Source organism: Spodoptera frugiperda, chromosome 12 (genome assembly GCF_023101765.2).
Source record: "Spodoptera frugiperda isolate SF20-4 chromosome 12, AGI-APGP_CSIRO_Sfru_2.0, whole genome shotgun sequence".
In the NCBI taxonomy this organism is placed as follows: domain Eukaryota; kingdom Metazoa; phylum Arthropoda; class Insecta; order Lepidoptera; family Noctuidae; genus Spodoptera; species Spodoptera frugiperda.
The window spans coordinates 5916176-5938770 of record NC_064223.1 but is presented as its reverse complement, the minus strand read 5'-3'; the positions used below and the strand labels follow the sequence as shown (position 1 = coordinate 5938770).

The following is a 22595-nucleotide window of genomic DNA, read 5'->3' as shown; positions in this document are numbered from 1 at the left end:
TTCTAAATCTAAACTTACCCCATGACGAACGTTGACACTATTAATCCTTGAAACGGAGCATATATCTATAACTGTCACTATAAGTACTAAGCATAGCAGCTAATAGACTGAATGTCACACCAAATCACTTTTATGATATTATCTCTGGAAACAAGGGCCATTGGTGTTACACAGATAATATAAATCTGTCCCCACCAGCATATACTTACCTTGGACTTGACTTATTTATGGCTCTGAATATCTGAACATCGGGGAATAGTACCCAATCATTACTTTGACGGCATAATATGATTCACTCTGAATGCTGTCGGAAATAATTTGCTAGATTCATCACTTCTATTTTTAAAATGTATTGATGTTCTTTCTTTTTATAAATGTCAGAAAGAATATAGCTGTGAAAGATAGCCAGCTATTTTTGTTATGGTTAGCTGTTTTATGTCATGTTTGAGATGTAATAGAACTTGAAAGGTTTTACTATGTAACCTTCTTACAGTATAACGAGTGAACATAGTCTAGTCTATTTTAAAATGTGAGTACTTATAAGTCCAAGAAAAAATGCTTATAAACTTTACTAGACTTCTTTTATCTTTTTTCTCAGATACTTTGAGATCGATAATAATACCTATTAATCTTAATCGAGTCCTGAGGGACGTAGTGGCAATTATAGGGCACGCATCACCATTAAAAATAATCCCAGATACTTATAATAGAACTTTATCATTTAATTTTTAATGGCTTTCCATTCATAACTTAGAAGCGAATTTATAAGAGAGCTAGTTGTCCATTTATCACACAATCTGCCACTAAGACCGATCATTAGTTGACGTATTCATTACATAAAAGTATGTTTCTGAAGTGTTATAAAATAAATCAATGGATTTATTAGATTTATTACACGATTACCTCGTTTATTTCTAGGTTTAACAGCTCAATGTATAATAACAACAGTTAATAATATAACGTTGCGTGTTGTTAATAATTAGCCCTTAGAGTGTTTCCCAGAAAACTTATTTCTCACTTACAATGTTATTTGTTGTATGCAAAAAGAACATTGAAATGAAGCAAGTGTGAGTCGAATGTGAACGATAACTGTTTTCTCAAACATTCTTCTTTCGTTTTATGACTAATTTAGTATCTGTGGACGACAATGTAAGTCCACTCAACGACCGCGAACGCTCTGATCAAAGCAAACATTATGGAATAAGGTCGTATAGGTATGATTAAAAAAAGCATCAAAGAGTTCTTTCTGACAGCTGTCAAAATAAAAAAAATGGCCGTCTATATTTATTTGAAAATAGAATCTTCAGCCGCGGATTCTGATTAAATTGCATAACTAATTGTAAACTGTACACATCGTGAGAACGTTAGACACGCTCAATTTATGTGGTTCAATTTATCCACGTGAACTTAGTGAATCGTTAAAGGGCGATCTAATGTGTAGTTACGTGCATAAATTTGCATAAAACTGTGTACAGTTCAGGCCCTGTCCATGTTGGTTGCTGTGAAAACAGACTACGTTTACCGTGTACATAATACTATAGGTTTAGCTATATATTCTAGTATCAGATATATTCCAGAAGAATGTGATTGACAAGAATTTAGAATGAACTATTAATATTTAAACCAATTATTATGTTTTCCGAATTCTCACGTAACAGTTTGACGAGGAACTCGACTAGTTTCAATCCATGATAGAGGCTCATATTCATGAGCAGTATTCCGCGACAATCGCCGCGTTGGATATCGACGATAACAGAATAATTAATTTAGTGTAATATATAATTATAATTAAATTATGTTATAATTAAATTATATAAATAATATAATTAATTATAACTTTCGCGAATATAACTTTAAAATGGAATAAGTAAATATTAACGGTTTATTAAGCACTGAACATTACATTTTTCTTAATTCAATGCCATCTCCTAAACTAGATTTCGCGACATTTCACGAAAAACAAAGATCGCTTTAAGCCTGGAATCGCATTACTCATCAAAATGAGATGGGACCAGCTTGTTATGGATGCCATCAACCTTCGTAACAAGATAGGCGCATTGTTCCGAGGCGCTAAGCAATTGCTATTAAGCTGTGTGTAGAGCTAGTTTACGTCGCAGATACCACTTAGTTGCATAATGCATGCCACTTGCAGCCCATGAGTGTACGCCTTTCATGTTACTTTGTAATCTCTTACATTTTAGTTAATACCTATTTTCATTTTGACTTTTAAAAAATCCCTAAAGATGAATAAAGAATTTGTATTAATTATAATGACTTAATATTGTTGCTCTTTGGGACTGCCGAGACAAATAAATCAAATGCAACGCGACGGTAAAAGAACAACTAAACAATAGCACAGCAATTAGTTTACCCTAAAACAAAAACGCATCAGCGGAACGAACATGATTGATACAAGCAGCAAATGGTACGTTTTGTTCGTAAACCAAATGCAGTTTACGCTCATTATGGACATTAAACAAACCAGTCGAACATCGAACACTCACTGGGAATTCTTGGAACATCGCGCACATCGAAAATCGAAATTAACCTATTCAGTGCCACCGACTCGCCCGGAGAGTCCATGTAAATTTTATTCCAGTGCCGTCGACTCGCTCAGTGAGTTCAATGTTTTTGCTATTTCTTTCCAAAATGCAGGTGAATTTTCTGCTTAAAATAATACTGAAGACTAAACATACCCTAATCTAAAGAATTGAGTCTACGGCACTGAAATAAAATTTACGTGGACTCTCCTGGCGAGTCGGTGGCACTGAAAGTGTTAACCAAGTAAAGCTATGCATCAGCCACCAATCTAGATTTATCCCTCACGAACGACATCTGACATCTCACGCTCCCCGCTCCTTTTACGTGATTTGTCCATTGTCATTATGTGAAGTGGGCGTTAGGCTTATAGGCGTCGGGTTTAAGTGAAGTGCTCATGAATTATTTACCTCCGTACCTTCGCATATCACAATATCGTCTGGAGACCCTTGCGATGTTTATTTGGTCGTAATGTGTTGTGAGTATCGTCCACAATAATACAATGTTATCGCCTCTGACAAAATCGTTCTTTCGTTTATTAGTTAACTGCCGTACTAAGAGTTATTTAATGGTTACTTAACCTTAGCAATTGTTTTCGATACAAAATCGTTACTAAGGAATAGTTTAATGTCTCTGAGTACGGCAGTTATATTCATTTCATAAACGATGTTTCAAAAGACGAAAGAAGCTATTGAACGTGTCACGAAAACAATAAATCTAAACGCGCCGGCGTGACACAACGGCGTCATAACAATCGTCGTATAAATTAGTCACAAAGGCTTCGTTGGGCGCACCATGAATAAAGATCACGACTAAGCAGCTTAACTCGTTACGCCCGCTTATGTAAAGTACCTAAGTACTAAGTTAATTTTAGTAACAAAATACGATACATTTTTACACAAAGTCCACAGTCCAATCTAAACTTTCTTGTTACGTGAGAATTGAAACAGTGCAAGTTGTGCAGTGGCTGGTATCTAGCTCGCAATAGGAGCACATTGCTCCGGCTAGCGCTCGGTGCCACTCTGCACTCGCTATGATAATTTCGATAACGCGCTCGAAACTCTGCAATGGCGTTCATTTCCAGTTACAACTCACAATAGTCTATTTGCAGTGAAATTCACTTGATGGCTCGACCATTCTACTGCGCCCATTATTCCTGCTCTAGTTTCATTCTAGCTCGTCCCTATTCTAGCGGAGATTACATTAGATAATTTTTTACTAAAAGTTTCAGCTTCAAAGAAGGTTAATGTACCTTGAACTGTCGGAGCGACACTCGTAATTAGACCCTTTTCTCCATTGTCCTTAGTTCTCGGAACAAAGAGACGATAATAACTAATCGTTCGGTCCCCTCCTATCCCACTATTAACTAAATTGATGATTGTCGAGGATCATTCCCTTATAAGAAATCACACGTGTATGTGTGCTTTATTTACTCCTAATAAAATGCAGTTTGTAAGTAGATTTTGCGAATAATAAAGGGAATGTTTGTGGTCGTGCGTCGTGGTCAGTGCCTAAGTTATGGCTTGACGGTTCAACCGAACTGACCTTTGAAATTCCAGCAATGCTCAGAGCGCCGGCGAACATTGGCATTTGTGGTCCTCGGCTCTCTGAATTATAGACAGGTATTGAGTCACGCCGAACCCATAACAGAGATCAGAAATTTGGTCTTAAACCGAGGACATTCGAGCGGTAAAACAAAGACTTGTTTTAAAACGTACTAGTCATTAGTAGGTGTATGATAAGCATCATTTTCCCGTGCAGTCGACCACAGCACAAACAGTAACGTGTATAGAAATATTTCCAGATAGCGAGGGTAGAATACACAAAGCTTTTCGCGTGACAACTCCGCTTGGGATGCCGGTTGTTATAGAAAAACGTTATAATGGAAAAATGGGAACAGTGAACAGTGTCGTCCATGAAATGTGCAAAATGTGTGCGTATTGCAACTGCAGTGTATTGTGTTCTTTGTACTGTGATATAAGTTATAATATTTGATATTAACGAGCCATGGGGAATACGAACTCGGGCCACGGCCATCACCGGCAACATAGCAAGAGCAGGAAATCTAGAAGCCTTCCAACATCGCCCGAAGTCAGGAGGTATGTGTAATGTGTATCGTTATGGAAACATTACAAACAGTCTATATTTATGTACAGGCATCAGCAGGTCAACCTACCCCAACTCTAATTGTTTGACTTTCAACTTTATCTTAAAACAATAAAGTTGGAATTCTATTGAAGGAATTTGACAGAAAGGAGTAGGTTGATCTATTGGTCTGTACATACTATACATCCTAATATAATATTGTGTTACTTATATTCTATTCCACTATAATAGTCTTGTTGCCAAGGACTGAGGCTTCATTCGAAGTTTCTTGGCAACAGAAATGAAATAGGGTTGTTTCGCTGGTGAAAAATGGTGTTTTAATATATTTTTTTATCTTATTTTGTGAATCGTTTGACGAAGGAGTCTGCTTTTTTCGTTAGCTTACACTATTCTTCTACTATCGTATAGATCTAAGAAATGGATTTTTTTGTTGATTCGCCTTTATCAACATTGATTTTTAAACCAAAAAGAAGGTTGAAGGACTCATTTGCACATTTTTACTAAGATATCTAATCTAGTTTAATAAATTTCAGTAAACTTTACTAGTAACAAGACTGAGACCTATATTCAACAACATCACATCATACAACTAAGAAACCTCTTTGTTTCATAGCCCGACATTTTAAGGCTCACTTAGCAAACGTGACTATAAAGTACAAACACACGAGTTTCAAGTCACGTGCAGCATTTTACTGCAGTATTTCATCAATATCGTAAAAGTGGTGTGGAGTGCTTAATCTTTGATCTCGTCTGAGATGCGGAGGTGCGTAAACAATGAAGGGACGTACATCGCCCTCACTCGCCCTTTGTACGCGATATTAATCGATGTTGTGCCGGCTATGAGATTATAGTTATGTGTGTGTCTACAAGATATGTGAGATTTATAGAATGAATCTTGAAACTATAGATAGTACTCCAGAAAGGAGTTGCTTATAAATATCGTATACGAGTATTTTTATGTGCGAATATACTATTGGAATACAAATAAAATTTCATTGAAGGGCTTTAGGAGTCCTTTGTCGAGATGTCTTAGTTAAACTATAGTAATTTCAAGCCTTAAACGACAAAAATGAATTTTATTAAACAAAAGTTCAGAATGCATATTTGCAGTGTGAGAAATCAACTAACTAGTGACATTCCTACCATCATAAAACCAAATTTCGAAAAGAACATGACATCGAATGGTTCTAATTTCAAAGAGGCACTCAATATACTGGCGTGTGAAATGGTGGGACGTGACGTCACGTGGTCCGGGTCCCACGACAGCCTCTATTTCCGAACGAGCCGCCCGCTCCGGAAGCCTCGACACGCGCCACGTTCCTATTTTGAAAGTGTCACGCCCTAAAATGTTGACACCTGTACCTATACCGTGCTGTAGATGTGATACTCCTGTGAATTCATAACTGCCTGGTACATCAAATGGGTGCAATATGGGTCAGAGGTTTTTTTTTTCAAAATATCCTTTGAAAATTTCAATGTGAGGCAAATTAACGAGTTTCTCTACACTTAGAAAAATAATTATGTCGACTTTAGCAATTTTCATTTAGTTTAGATATATCAAATCACATAGTAAACAATTCTGCCATTGTAGCTACTTCATTATTATGGCGCCTTAACACATGGGACTTATCCTATTTGGTGAAAAGTTCTACCATCACCATAACTATAACGTTTATTCAATTAGTTTCCTAAAGAGGGAAAGAGATAGAAAATTTCTGCTCAAACAATCTTGGGGTGTTCTAAGATTGTGCTGTTTATTTTGTGGGTAGTGTAGTTTGCAAACTTGCTTTGTAAGTAGAACGGAGTCAGTCATTTGGAAATGATTGTCGCGCTTCCGTGGACTAGAGTTCTCATGTGTAGTGCTACTTTTAGTTTTGACGAATTTGCTCTTAGATATAGGGTGTGTTGCATTGTGTCTTGTCACGCTATGTTTTGTCTTGGTGATGGAAAGGAGTTGATTTTGTGAGAATGAGTTTCTCTATCTTAAATGGACGATATGTAATATTCATTGTAGGTTTAAGTCTAGTATTAGATTGTAAAAGACTGATTTCGAGATTCTAACTATCACAAGAATAACGTGTTTAAGTTCAGGCATGTCTAGGCAAGGAGGTCCTTAGTAAACATAATTAAAGTAAATAATGACAAAATAACACAAACTATAAACAACATATAAATCAAGCAGCCATGTTCACCAAACCATAACATCATGCAGTAGACTACATCGATTGGGGTTCTCGTGTCAAATATCTGTTACGCAAAGCATAGCGGCGCGGGCGCACGTCAAATGACACGGGCGTTGAGTTGCATACTCTCGCGCAGGCGACGCCATATGTTCATTGTTTGTGTATCGCCCTCATTATCGATCGCAGCTTTGATCGGACAAAGGGCCTGCACTTAGCTGTGTTCTAAACAAGCTCTGCATTCTACTAGATCGTAAATTGTTTATATTGTAACTGGATATACATAGAATTGTTGCGTAACAAGTTTGTTTTGTAAATTGTATAGTTTAGTCTAAGTAGTATTTTTCATAGCTATTACAATTACTCCTGTCAGCATGTGTTTTGAATAGATAGCTTATCATTGTTACAGAAAGCTGAATTAGAAAAGTATTATCACTTATGATGTGTCATTTCCTTTAATCAATGCATTATAAAAGAAGTGGACATTGGATTTATAGGGAAAGTCTTACTTAGGAAAATCTTTTTCTTCTAATCAATTTAGTCTGAGCTTTGTTTAACCTAGATTTGCAAAAAATAGAGTAGTATTTTTCTTTACTCATAGATGGATAACCAAAAAGAACAAACTTGCCAATTTCCTTACCTATCTGTATTTTCTAAGCTTAACCCGTCGTCTGCCGAAACGTAGATCTACGCGAGACACAAAGTATTTTCTGTTGTATCTTATACAAGAGGTTAAATATAAAGGTATTCATTTCAAATGATATCAAATACGCATGGAACCTGATTTATGTTTTTATTTTCTTTTCTATCGTGGTATCTAGCATGATAGGGCCGAGCAAAAAGAGCGATCCTCGTCTAGACCGCAGACTTATTGGATTAAGATGTATCGCAGTGCAACTTTACACCACAATATAAAAGAAATCTAAACTTGAAAGAGATTCAATGCTGTTCCTATAGTTACATTATTCGTTTGTGTTTTTAGTTTGTGAATAAAGATTACTCGTAGCCGTAGCTTAGCTTAGATACTTTCTTATGTTTTTGTGTACGAAGTTTTCTTCTGAAATACTTCTTTCTAATGTGTTCAGTTATTTTACGTTTCATTGTGTTTTGTTCAATATTTAGCTCAAGTCTAAAAAGTATCTAAAGAAAACTTGGTACTACTTTTAATATCTTCAATAAACGTTTTAAACTGCATCCAACTACTACTAGCGACATCTAGCGGGCAGTAGCAGTAGTAAGTTGACGTATGCAATTAGTGTGTTGGATTTTTTTTTGTATTGTCAGTACTTTTAATCGAGTTATTGTATTATGTTAAATTAAATATGAACTTAAATAACTGACTAATAGGATTATCAGATCACACTTAAAGCATACTCGTACACAGCATTAACATTCTTATAAGATGGATAGGTGTTTGGAAGTATAAAGCATATTTCAAACATAATTACAATATCTAAACATTGTTCAAAGAAAAGTAAACATTAATAACAAGACTTACATAACAATAACTACTTATTGTTTAAAATGCTATGCTGAAAGGGCACTCGAGAGCTTCCTAGCCGGTGGTTTATGATAAATTCGTGACCTGAGCGCATGGCTAGACGCAATCCAAATGAGCGTATCGTGCTTTCCTGCATTACTGGTCTGGGATATCTCCGGTACACTGGCCAGCATATCAACGTACACGTTCTGTCAAAGTGCTTTATTACATTTTCGACTTTATTGTGTTTAAATATAAAGAAGAAAATTCTATGAATAACAGAATGATAGGTTGATCTGCTGGTGCCTGTACTGACCCTTTGAGCTTAGGTCCTTTTTCACAGTAATGTTATTCCCTTAAAGGTTTTCTATTTCTAGTTTGCTGATAGTAATCTTGGTCCTAAGGTCCTTATGTAGGCTGTAGGGTTATTGGTTTTATTGTGTACTTAGGTATAGGTTTAATAAGTAAACTAGAAGTAGAAACGTGTTATTTAAGACCCTAATAAATGTAGATAGAGGTTTACGTCTACCTACAAAGAGTTTAGTAATATAATCTACTTGAAATGGTATTGTTACACACTTCAACTTTCTCTTTTTGAAGTCGGTTAATATACTAAAACCTGCTCCTAAGTGTAACAAACACTTTTCTGAAAACTGCATCAAAATCGGTTCGGCCAATCGTGAGATAATCGCTCACAAACATACATACAGGTCAATCAGAGAACCTCTTTCCTTTTTGAAGTCGATTAATAAATAGAAGGTTTACAGATAATAAATTTGATTGCAAAACATATTGTGTTATTAATAAATAATAATAAATGATGCATAAATACGAAGTCAGCGATGCATCTCATTAAAAATATGAGGAAGAATTTAAGATGACAGAGAAATAAAACCGCAGACATTTTAGATCTTTTTTTGATGTTAAAAATACACGATATTTATAGCGTCTGCCTGCGCTGTGTTACGGAACATTACTTATGAAATACAACGACTTTGTTGAATATCTAAGTCCTCGGTAGTTTCTTTGCAGAACCTTCTTATATTTCGATATATCGGTTAATTAAGGGACACATTTTTTTTTCAAATTATTGCCACACTTTATGATATTTTTACTTTTACAATGTTACTGTGTTATTAACTACTTGTTAAAATGTCAATGTTGTTATAGAGATGCTCGATGGAGAAGACTACTTTGGAACGAGCACCTAGCTTCACTGACAGACAGACTGACTGATGGACAATTCAATTTAACGTTTCAAAAGATTAATTTAGAATTACTTAAATGATTTTTTTTCACATATCATGAGAACACTACCTATGTATTTCGTTCTAGTCTCGAACTTTAATAACTTTCAGTTACTACTTATTAAACTACTTATGTTATTAATAATATTACAATATGGGTTAATCATCAAAGTTATTCCAACAAAACCTCTTTCGCCCGGCATTATGTTTAGCTGTTAGCTGCGAACTTCTCAAACAGCTTTAGCAAAAGTGAGATATTAAAATGGCGGATAGGGCGTACTTTAATGATACTAGGGGTGTTAAAAGCCGGAAACCTACTAAAGTATATCATCACCTACCCCTAGTATTGCGAGAGGGACTGAATAAATTAAGCCCCATGGACGTTGTACAAGGAAATCTGAAGCCATTTTTATAAAATATTGGTATAAGATGCGCGTAACACTTTTTCCTGTTAGGTATAATGTAAGAGTTAAGATTGCCTAAGGTTATTAGATTTGGAAGTAAGTACCAATGTGCCTCAATGTGGATATAGGAAAAACAAACTCAGTTAAAATCTTCTTTCTGTGTACCTTTCTACGTTCAATTTGTACATGGTTTATGTTTATGCTTAATGTTTAGAAGTGAAAGTTTAAACTAAAAATAGTCTAAGTACTACAAATTTGGTACGCTTTCTTCACGTCATACTAATAAACACAAGTTCAAGTTTCATGTAGCCTTTAGGAACAGAAAACAGAAGTAGCTTGTATCGGAAACACCTAGAACCTAAATTGAAACTCTCTAATAGTTATACCACTAGTAACTTTTCGATGTTATTACCTACTGGCCCTTTAGGACATTTCATTTGAACTGCTGAACCCAATACTCATTGCTCAATGGAGCGGATCGCGTTACAATCGTAAAACCATTGATTACTTCACGCTGGGACGCATGAATGAAATAAAATAATAATAAATACAATGACATACAATGGTAATTAGTGACTATCTTCCTATTTATGTTAATAGCTTCATGTATATCTTGATGGAGATATTGATCAAGTGTTTACTGATTATGCTATGACATGTGTTGGAATTGATATTAGTCAATTAAGTAATGTGCTGAATATTGTTTAGTCCCAATTTCAATGGAATAATTGTTACTTTAGTTAAAGCACTTGTTTTTTTTTCAGCTTGATTGAACACATTGGTGTTTATGAATGGCGTTAATTCTTTTATTTTATTATTCAATCCTTTTAGTAGGTAAACGTTTTGTAAATGAAATAAGAATCAATTTAGATCGAATAAATCAAATAACCTTAATTGTTTTTTAGATTAATTTACTAAATATCTTATTATTTGTTTCAGGCAAGTGTCGGTGCTGCAGACGTCGATCCCGCTGCCGGCGTCCGCAGCCGCCGTCCGCCGTGCCCCGCCTGACAAGCGACCACTGCCGGCGACGCCGTCGCATACAGGTAAGCACACACCTCCTAACATTCTATGCCATCCTGGTACCTGTGTCTTTAACTGTACTGAGATCAGGAGAGGTTATACCGGCCACATACCGTTGTATACAGGGTAAACTGTGTGTTCTTTCTCTTTTGTCTCCTTAGATTCTATGCTATCCTAGTACCTGCATTTAAAGACGTACTAAGATCGTAAGAGGTTAATTAATGTAAAAGTATTATTATACTAGCTGACCCGCGCAACTTCGTTTGCGTGTATCCCGCTACTTCGACAAATACAGTCAACGCACCAACACATATTGGATACTAATTTTCAATTCACAATAACTTCTCTTTCCCTTAACCGCGTTTAAAATATTAAAATGTTTTTTGGTTTCTGTGACTCTTCTTTGATCGCCCCCCCTATCAGTTTTTGGAAAAAATATTTAAGTAATGTACAGATTTTTTTTTAAATTACGATTTTTTTTTTAATTATTTCCCTAATATTAAATTGACCTAACTTTAAATTTTAACCAAAATCTTAATAGAAAATATCAAAAATAAATGCGATTTAATACTAACCTTAGAATACAATATAGGTATTGTATTCTAAGGTTATATTAGTATTATATTAGACAACAATAATTGTATGATAATAATAGGTTATTATCATACAATTATTGTTGTCGCGCTGAAAAGCACGTTTTATTTTTCTCAAAGAGCTGCGATAAATAAACGCGTCCGATCGCTTCCAATTTCAAAGTGCTAATGGGGAGCCGCTGCCGCCGACGCGCTATTTATAGGGACGCTGCCCCCGCCGCCGCGGCCGGCCCGTACCGTGCCGCAATACTAATATCGTGATATCTCCTAAACTATATGTCTAAATAACACACTGTAAACTGCAAAAATAATCTAAATTAAATGCTCGTGTTGATGAACTTACTTATTATGATAAGGATATATGTATTATTGGTTATATCACCAGTTAAACATCACCCAACGAATTAAATGTTTTTTTAATACAGAAAAGTAGTTTTTGTGACTTAAATAAAAAAGCTGGATATATGTCATCGCGGACTTTTTTGTAGAACTAATAAAGACCAATGTTTTTGCTATACATTGTTCTTACTTGTATCCAACGGTATAAGCGGCGCACGCACAAATGCAATCTTCAATTAGATTTTTTTTCTGACTTCTTGGACATAAATCGCTATAACTCAGCTAATATAGTTTCAATGTATTTCAATTATATATAAAAACCTGTCGGAGAAAATACTCTTTCTATTAGTGAAAACCGCATCAAAATCCGTTGCGTAGTTTTAAAGTTTTATGCATACGAAGGGACTACAGACAAAATGGGCGACTTTGTTTTATACTATGTATAGAAGATAAGAACGGTTCTTTGCTAATTAATCTAATGGAAATGCTGATAATCTACAAGTCGAGTAGGAACGGGGTGGTTTTTAGGTAATAAAAGTCTGACACTCCCTCTCATTGGATGATTTTCCGCCCTTAAAAAAACGCTTTTTCTTCTTGTGATTAATCTTTACATATAAACTGAAATGAAAACTCTTCTCGATCTCGATCTTGTAATCACCAATTTAGGCTCCTGATTTAAGTATTCGTTTCCAAATAAGTAATTTATACCTCATATTTCACTGAATTGTAGATAGTCCCGTATTTGACATCGATTGTTCCTAAATGAAGCCGACCTATTAGTAAACGAAATACAATAGAGCTGGCGATCCAAGAAAATCAATAGCCAGTAATGCCGTGAGCCATACCAATTATTGTTCGATGTCAATTGTAAGCTGGATAGTACAAGTACGGGTAAATTAAACGTCGGACCATATTCTAAGTGACTTTTGTTAATTACTGTTATTACATTATTTAGATTTCTACTAGTTGTAGACTAATTAATGAAATATGAGATTTTTGATAATATGTTTAAAGTCCATTGTCTGTTGTTTTTGATTTATTTTCTTTTCTGATTCTCTTTTCTTTTGACCTATACTCAGTGTCTATACTAATAGAAGGTAAAACATAAGCTTCATTAGCAACTGATTCCTGCGATAAAAATACGTATATAGCTTCTGCCAATGACTTCGCGGCTAGTTTCAGCATGATTAACAGAAAAACATCCAAACAATCAAAAAAAAAAAAATCTTTCACATTTCTAATTAGTGTGATAATAATGGTGCATTTACGTATAATTAATTACACTTATTTTCCTTTATATTAAACATTTTAAAGGATAAGTAAAAATTTCATAAGCGTAATATGTATCTTTTACTTTTGCCCACATCTACACCTAAAACATAATGTCTTATTACTTACAAGTTTTATAACAATTACATAGACAACAAGGTACATCTAACATCTGCTATCTACAAGAAACTAGTCTTAGTAAACAGGTCACTGAATATTATTAACTACTTACTTTGAATATCGCTTACAACTTCCTTTTCATAAAACCAATTTAAATATAAAGTGGCTATTTAATTCATGTATTGTCAACGCATGTAACTTCTGCGTATTCTAGGTTAGTGACTAATGCCACTATAGGCAGCTAGGAAACTATCTAGCTCTCATTCTGTTTGTTATTTGGTGTTACAATGAAAGGTAGTTTGTAAATAGGTTGTATTATTTGTATTAGGTACTTTGTTTTGTTTGGATTTATTGTTTGGGTGTTTGTGTTGGTATAAAAATACAGGTATATTAGGAACGATTTATATCGAGTGAATCTATTTTTTTTAATGACTTCTCCCGCCGTGGCCGTGTGTGAGGCGGGAGGGAGTGTCAGACACTTACTAAATAAAAACCACTGCGTTCCTACCCCTGGTTTGAGCCGGAGTCTCGGTAACCTGTTACGTTGTCCGCAGCTCCAGATATGAAAGCGCCCTTAGGCTAGTTTAATACAATGAACACAGCAGCAGCAAACAGAGGCCTGAACATTGATAAGATGAAAAAAATATCACAGAAACAGTACAGGACCTTCATATTTCAGTATTAAACCAACTCAAACTTTCCATTAATGATAAAGTCCATTTTATGTTTACGCTCATAGGCGAGAGATCCTTAGCTAGCTACTTTCTATTTCATAACCGACTGGGCGCTAAACTCGGCCCTAGAAGCGCCGTAAAAGTCTTATAAAGTAATCAGTAAAATAGACCTTATTTACTGTAAGTCATATCTTGTACCTATTTTCTTCCTGAATCAAGTATTTTCTTACAGATATGTGATTAATAATAAAAGAAACATAGCTACAGTGAGTGCTTCGTAGGTCGAGCGATCGCAAGTGTTACTGTCAGCAAGCGGTCTCACTTTCGATTCCCGAGTCGGGCAGTGTATTGCTGGGATCTTTTCGATTTTTTGAAAATTTCTCAGTACGGAGAGTCAATAATTAATCAAAGTGGCAGTCATTACCTCAAGCTTAAACGCAAACAAATCTTAATTTCAATCAAAGCCTTTACTTATTGAGTCTGTAACAAAAACATAAACAATAAAATCACTAATTGAATTGGAAACCTTTTGAACTGTTCGAACAAAGTTCTGAGTCAAAAGCCTTAGAAGAAAATGTAGGTACTTCCGAAAACAATTGTTAACCTTTTACTTCAATACAATGAAAATATTTATTGGTTTACAAAACAAAAGAATTTCTACGTAGACCATTTGTAAGATTTATTCATTTACTTAAGGGCAGTGGTGCTTTTCCACCAGAGATGTGCTATGTAGCTATGCTACGAAGATGTAATAGCTAAGCTGTGAGTGTGAAACTATGTGATCTTTTCCATTGATACTAAGCTATGTAGCTGTGCGAGGAATATGCGCAGTCGAGTATGCAATGTATCGATAGTAGGGAAGCCATTCGTAGCGCACATACATAGCACGCATCTACAGCACGCATCTACAGCACGCATCTACAGCACGCATCTATAGCACGCATCTTTCCATATAAAAAAGAAACATAGCTTAGCTGAGTCCGTTTCCACCAGCGCTAAGCTATGTGTACGAATGAATATGATTGGTGGATGCGTATAATATCATCTCTGGTGAAAAAGCCCCCTAAACAATGTTTCACTTAGTTCAATGTACAGACACACGCATATCAAGCTAGCCCAAATTAAGGTATATTTTATAGATTTTCAACTTTATTTCAATGGAATAAGTTTCGTATCTGTAAAGTTAGGTATCTGCGTAAGCAATAATTTATGAGGAGAATACTTCGCAGTCTCAAGCGCAGACCAGACGTCGGAATAAAGTGCAGCTTGAGCGAGAAGTGTAATTAATTAAATCCAATTACTTATTTAGCGCTCCCGTCGATATCTAGCCTTCGCACTCGGTGGGAGGCGTCTGTGTGTCTGTTTGTCTCAACACTGCAACGACCCGATACAGATAAATAAAGTAAATTGAGACTAATGATGGACGCAACACGCCGACGCGAACTAAGGAAACGTTTCTTTTACTAATAAGCTAAAATAGAATATCCTATCTGTAAATTATTTTCTATTCCCTCTCCGTAGAATAGCTGCAACATAAAATCCAACATGAAATTGCCTATCAACTGTAGGAAATAAAATTGCTACACTTTACTCACGAACCATCTTGTACAAAGCGTTCTGCGTCTTGATTTTGTTCAGCGGCCCTTAAATATTTAACAGAATCAGCCTCCTCGAATGTACAACACGTACTTACTTCCATCTCAAAAATTCGCAGTACATGTCGAATATGAATTTGCGAGCGACCTTTAGCTTTCATTTCCACAAGCCGTCGCCGCAAGCCAATTTGTCGCTCGTAAACCCACCTGAGGACTGAAAGGTCCCTAAAATAAACCCCAAATGCCATACCTAAGGGTTTACACGAAGTTTATTCACTTACTCTCACTGATAAGTGCCCTAACGCCATCCGTTTTATATCTTGCCCACATGCTGATGAATACTGGCTGGCACACGTGTGATGATTCCCCTTTCTTATCTTCAGATTTTTTGTCGCATTCCTTATCAAGGATCGTAGTCATAAACGTTTGATATTAGATCACTTTCCTTCGTGTTTACTTTGAATGATTCAATCGAGATTAATTTTGTTCTGAGAAGTCCGTTACAATTTTTTTTGCTTCAACAATGTATGAATGTAAGTAAGCTTGAAGTATGAATACGTGTGGTGTATGTTTGTGTTATTTAAATAATATATCCTCGTGTTGCCCTCTTGTTATTCAAGGGCATCTTGGCGAGGGTTCAAAGGGTGGCCAACATTGGGGCCCGAGGGCATAGTAAAGTCTCGCTTGGCTGGATTATTGGATTTAGTTGTTTTCATTTAGAGATTTATTGTTATTTGTTTAGGAACAAGATTTTTGTGTCTTCTTTAATTGATATTTATCCGCAAAATTAATTGTTTCCCGGATGAAATGATGCATCTTTTGATACCTACTTGATCTGTTAAAATTTTATTGTCATTTACGTACTTGTAGTCGATATCAACTTTGATTTAGCGACACATATTCGTATGTCAACACGATTGTTGTGATTCTCACGCGGGTCGAGTTATCTCGGGACTTGCCGTGGCCCGCTGATACCGCGTAGACGTTGAGCCGAGCTTGATGCATCTGCATCAGTTGACGGCCACGACTCATACTGGCCGCTCATTGACGTTCTAATTTTAAAATTACATCGGAACAATAGAATGTTGTAATGTTTTTTTTTTGTCGTGAGTGTTTGTGATTTTAAATAGTTAGTTTATGGTATCAGTCAGTTTCTTTTTGTGCCAATATGTGGGTAAATTGAAGATTTTTGTGAGTAACTTAAAACCTTTTTTCTTTACTTTGTTTTGTATTGGTTTATGTTAGTTGGTATTTGATAGACTCATTTCAATGATTGTGATTTATTCTTAGTCAGACCTTATCCTTAGAAAGTATGAAGCATAAGGATATCCAAATACCTAAATTTTAATACCTATCTATACATAACAAAGTGCTATCATCCTAGCTAAAGTGATGGATAGTCTCGGCCTGAATAAATAACGGATGTAGTCCACAGTTGATTGACAATGTTATTTGGCACACCACAACGATCTGCTTCCTTCGAACTATGCACCTGAATGTGGCCATTGTTAGTTGTGTCTATTCAAAGTTTATGTTGCATACTAAGTAATGATTACCTATGAGTCAGGGAGCTAAATTAATCTAGCTTTAGTGAATGGAGATGATTTGATGAGGGCAGTGCTTGGATATTGCTTCAATAGAAAAGTTCCTAAGTGCTTTATTTCCTTTATATCTGCAGTGATTAGTAAAGCACTAAGCTCTGTATAAATGTGAGAAGATTTTTGCAAACTTGTGTAAACCGATCAGTAGGACAAAGACTTTTTCAGGATGAACTTTAGCCATAGTATTTAATAAGTCGTGAATATCGTATCATTTTTAAACTTACCTTTATTACCGAATAGTACAAAAATAATGTGGGTGGCAAACCATGACACCTTCGCTTACCGCTTCAGGGAAAAAAGGCGTGATATTATATTTTATGTTTTGTTAATTAGTAGTTACTTACATACGTAGACACCTACGCACACATGTAATTACTGCCATAAAACTATACTGTCTTAACGAAGCATTTCCTTACGTAATTATAGGATTACAAGAGACAATAATTACAAAACCAATTCCCTTGTGTGTCATCTGTATTGGGCTGTTACTAAGTCAGTAACATGTAGAATGTAGAAGTACCTTTTTGGTGGACTTTAGCCATTGAATAGGGCTAGTATCATAACATTTATAACGCCATTATGTAGTGGCAAAACAAACAGCCTAGTTGGAACTGGGAACCTATAATGTGCACTATTTATAGTCTCCATTGACTCATTATTGTCCCTTGTTTAGGGTTAGTTTACGCACACGCATACATTTCAAATGTAATGACATCACGAATTATAATTTTGGTCGGCATTATTGATTAGTAACAAACCAGTGTTAGGTGATCCGCTGCATTGAATCGAAGTGCCCTTGCGTGCGAACACTGTGTGTGGAGTAGAAGGGGTGTTAGGGCTCATTTATTTTTGGTGGGTGCCTATAGCGCATGCACTGTTCGCGTTGCAGCTTAGTACTAGTCGCGCGCGCACCACGGACCACCCGTGTTTTCGATAAAAGCTCAGACTTAGTGAATGTTTGGTCTTCATTGATAATATTTGCTCAGCTTGGTGAGCAAGATAAGTTTGTAAATATAGGCCGGATAAAAATTGACATCATTCCTGTGTGTGATGTGAATGACATAGTTTATAGGACGGTGGCGGTGAGTTATAATGTAATCATTGACGGAATGCTATTGTTTTATTGCAGGTGGCAAAAGTGGTTTGTCTGCGAGCTCCAGTCGTTCTACTAGCCCGCTGGGACAGGGAGCAGTCAGCTTTATACCGCGAGCGCCAACTTCTTCATCCGGGTAACTTTGCTTGTTTATCTAATATGCTGGTTTTAAACTTTTAAGTGGTTTTCGTCCGTATTCTGCCGTTGTTTTGTTTGACGATGGTTGCTATTTAGAATTAATTAAATGTAATTTGTTAACATTCTTCGATTAGATTGACGGAGTATTAATATTGGTTGCTAGGTTAACTGTCATTAAGATATTATTCAAAAACAAAGTATTTGTGTTTGTAGAATAGTTAAATTTAGCGTTAATAATGTTTTTTATATTGTTTTCCAATAGTAAACTGATTCCCTAAAGAAATTGATTGAGGTGCATATTATGCACACTTTTAATGAGACAACAGTCAGTCCCACAAAAGTATCTTATTAACTAGATAATCATAGCTAGTCTAGTATTTAACACTGAACTCATTTTCAATATCAATAATCAAGTCGAAATATAATTTTATTAGATATTGTATAGAAATAAGTAAAACGTTCCCCGTTGTTGCAGGTCTCGACCTAACTCCTCGCTCCTAGCGCCTGGAAGTAAAATCCCATCGACATTGTCGCAAACGCAGCAGCATCAACAATCACCGTCCAGTCAAAATGGAACACCCACCAAGCATTCCATGCTCGACAAACTGAAGCTTTTCAATAAAGACAAGATAAGTAATGAAAAGCAAAACAGCAAGAGTACTGCAGTATCGAAAAGAACCAGTTCATCCAGTGGCTTCTCATCAGCTAAAAGTGAAAGATCCGACTCCAGCCTCAGTCTTAATGAGTCTTCCAATACACCCAACTCACATATCAAATCTTCTAATCTAGTAGGACCCAAAATACGGCAACAAAGCGATACATTATCAAAAGACAAGTCTGCTAAAAATGTTAAATCTAAGTTAGTTAGTTCCAAATCCCCTAAAGAATCCTCAACGAATTTGAGCAAGAGCAGCAGTAAAACGAGCAGCAGTGACAAATCGAGAAATAGCCCGAAGCTTCCTGCTCGTGATAAAGAATCTAAAATAGCTGCTCCGAAATCAATCAGTAACACCAAACTAAATCAAATCGATGATCATTCAAGGAATTCTAACTCGAAGATGGTGAAACTTTCCGGTAGTCAAATGAGACTCAGCGAAAAACGGTCTGATAGCAGATCAGACATTAAGAACCACCAGAGTAACGAAAATGTATCACCACCATCAAGTCAAGGAAGCCAAAACCAAGCAGCAGCAAATTTTGGACCCCAAACTGGAATTCCAAAACCAACAGCTGCTGTGAAAGGAACATTCAAAATAGCAAAAGATGATAGACATATTATACACAAAAGTACAAATAGTCAATTAAGTCCTATACAAAGCAATTCTAGTTTAAATTCTACAAATAACGTAAGTGCACTTCCGTTCAGTAGAGAACAGTCTAATTTAAGTAAAGATATAACACAAAAACAGACTTTAGCTGTATCGCCGATGCCTGTGAGCACAGGAAGTCATACTCACACTTCGCAAATGTCTGAAAGTTCCCATTCCAACTCCACTCACAGTACTACAGGCCAACATTCTAATTCCAGTGATAGTAGCGTTATATACCGTCCTTCCAGTGAATCTGGTTCAGAAATATCTAAAACTGCTACTAGCAACGTAAATAAAAGACTGGACATGAATACCACTTATATAAATGGAGTTATAAACGAAGCAGAAATATCAGAAAAAGAAGCAGCACAGAGAAGACCTTTGGACAAATCTGTTCCAAAACCTACATTTGATCATAACAGAACGTTGACCGAGTTGAACAAAAGGATGGATGACAGTCGGTCTAGTACGCCATCCCATTGTCGTGACAATTCACTTGGCGACGACGAGAATCCAATGATGAATGTATTACCCATGAGACCATTGTTACGAGGATACAACAGTCATCTGACGTTGCCCATGAGAACTTCGGGCTTAACACAAAAGAATATTCCCGGTTATCCTCATCACGCTAACACGGTGAAAGCAAATTTTGGCAGGGAAAATATGGGATTGCGTGACCGTATTAATTACGGTCCCGGATTTTCCAACCCGGATTATTGTGATCTTGAAATAGCTTCAGGGTACATGTCAGACGGTGATTGTTTACGACGGATAAATCTTGGAGAAATGGAGTGTGCGAGAAATAACGATATGATGGATGGATACATGTCGGAAGGAGGCGCTTCACTGTACGGTCGGCGAATGAACTACCAGCAGCCTTCGCAGCTACAGCAACTTGATGAAAGGTAAGTCCTTAGAGTATTTAGTTTTATCTAGTATCTAGTTTCCCTGTATTTTTCTGTAAGAGTTTCTTTGAGTTGTAGCATTTCTAATGGTCTAAGTGGTCTTAATAGGACATTACATTGTTGTTGTAATAGGCATTCGCGTAAATTCACGAAGACGATACCTCTCGTCGAGGTACAATAAAACACAAATTAAAAGGCTCCCTCAGGGCGTGAGATTCATTGCTGTGGTAAAATTGTGCCGGTAATGGTTGTGCTTTTTAACGGTTTTAGGAGCGTCGAGTTAGCTACATACTAAATTGTATACTGCTACTACGCTTTTTAAACCCTTAATTGAAAACATTACAAGCAATGTATTCAGTGTCATTACAATCCACTAGATAAGAGTTTTACTACGACTGTATTTAAAGCCAAGTACACTTAAAAACGTAATGGCCCTTTAAAACTTAAGTTGAAACTAAGCTAGTTGTTCCTCCATTCTAGATTTATGTAACAAAGTTTATGTAACCGGTCAGGTAGAAAGATGTATCGATTGTACCCTTTTACAGATGTCTGGCAATATAAATGGGCTCTCGGTACAAATACTTTGTTGCTAAAATATAAAATGAAAAAATAACGAAACGTGTCACACGGAAAAATTGGCTGACGAGGGAATTAGGAACTTTCGGAACATGCGACCTTCGTTTGTGTTCTGTTGGAGTTTTTTTGGCTTGAAATGTTAAGGTTTATTATAAAGGCGATTCTTTAGGGTCATTATGTATTTAAGTTGTTAACTGTTAAGGAAATCCATTTTCCAATAGCGTCGGCTGAGCCTCTCAATCCACAAGTGGTCGGCCCGCCTTCCGTCACTCTCGACATAATGTAACGATGGTCTAACGCGTGTGTCACTCGGATCAATTGATTCAGTAGGTATAAGAAACATCAAACCAAGACTGCTTTTGTAGGGATTTTAATGAGAATGATAAGAAATAATAAAAAATCATTAGATAATTTTGAAAAAAATAAACTGTCAAATAATAAAAAAAAATGTGATAAGATATGCACGTGAATAAACGTTGGTTATCAGTATATTTTAAGTAAGGAATACAAATCAAGTCCGCTACTAAGTAATCGAGTAACAATTTTTATTTTTCAATGTCTTATGCAGCGCATTGATATGACTCACCATGCTAAAACCAAAGGCAAGTAAATGTTCGGGTTGCGACAGTTAGCGGAGTGTTAGTACTGTTAGTAGTCTGGTAGTGTGAACAAAGCGTTTTGTTAATATTTGGACGCTGCTTCCCGCGGTGTGCAACCAACGATCTCGCAGTGACGACTATATGGCTCACTCACACTGTCGCAACGTTAGGGGAGAGGGCGGGGTGACCAAAATCGATACTCCTACGTCTCACGCCGCCCCTGCCCCGCACGTCACCTCTGTACCACCGCCGCGACCCTAACCACCCCTAACAGCACCGCACCATTCGGTACCTTAACGATCTTGACATAAAACTGTACTTTCGACGCTGCGCTCAATGACATCCTACGTTTTTAGGCACAGATTCCTTCAGAATGCTATCATGGTTTTTCTGCGTTTTCCTATAAATTGTCAATCGATTACACCATAATGAGTTTCGAACCAAATTATTTACGCTCTATTTTTCACTTGGAGGGCTAATCGTGCTTAAAACACTGGAGGCATTAACGTGTGAGGTATAAGCTGTTGGGATAGAGGGTTTCAATGTCATATAGTGAGTAGTGTCGGTGTGATATAGTGACTGTGTGTGGCGTACGGCGGTGGCGGCGCGGCGGCGGCGGCAGGGCGGGCGGCACTCGGCGCCGCGCACTATCGGCGTGCGGGCGCGCCGTACTCGCCGCCCGCGCTCACACACGCACGTGACAAACTTTCCCGATTTCCTCGACGGAAAATGTAAATCTGTTGCCGGCATCGATCGTCCGCCGCCAGACGCGCGCTCGTCGAACCGAGCACGCCGATCACAG

General features: G+C 36.6%; 1 protein-coding gene across 23 annotated transcripts in view; it reads left to right on the top strand.

The window, feature by feature from the left end:
- The window catches only part of LOC118262397 (protein sickie), a 211556-nt gene that overhangs the window by 138816 nt on the left and 50145 nt on the right, over positions 1 to 22595 (top strand). For 22 of the 23 annotated variants that reach the window (XM_050697309.1, XM_050697307.1, XM_050697316.1 and 19 more), the window contains 3 exons: positions 10895 to 11001; positions 18299 to 18398; positions 18876 to 20618. In XM_050697309.1, the coding sequence (XP_050553266.1) occupies positions 10895 to 11001; positions 18299 to 18398; positions 18876 to 20618 (1950 nt within the window). Of the gene's footprint in view, positions 1 to 4342; positions 4638 to 10894; positions 11002 to 18298; positions 18399 to 18875; positions 20619 to 22595 lie in introns of all 23 variants that reach the window. The other variant, XM_050697326.1, reaches the window with a different exon arrangement.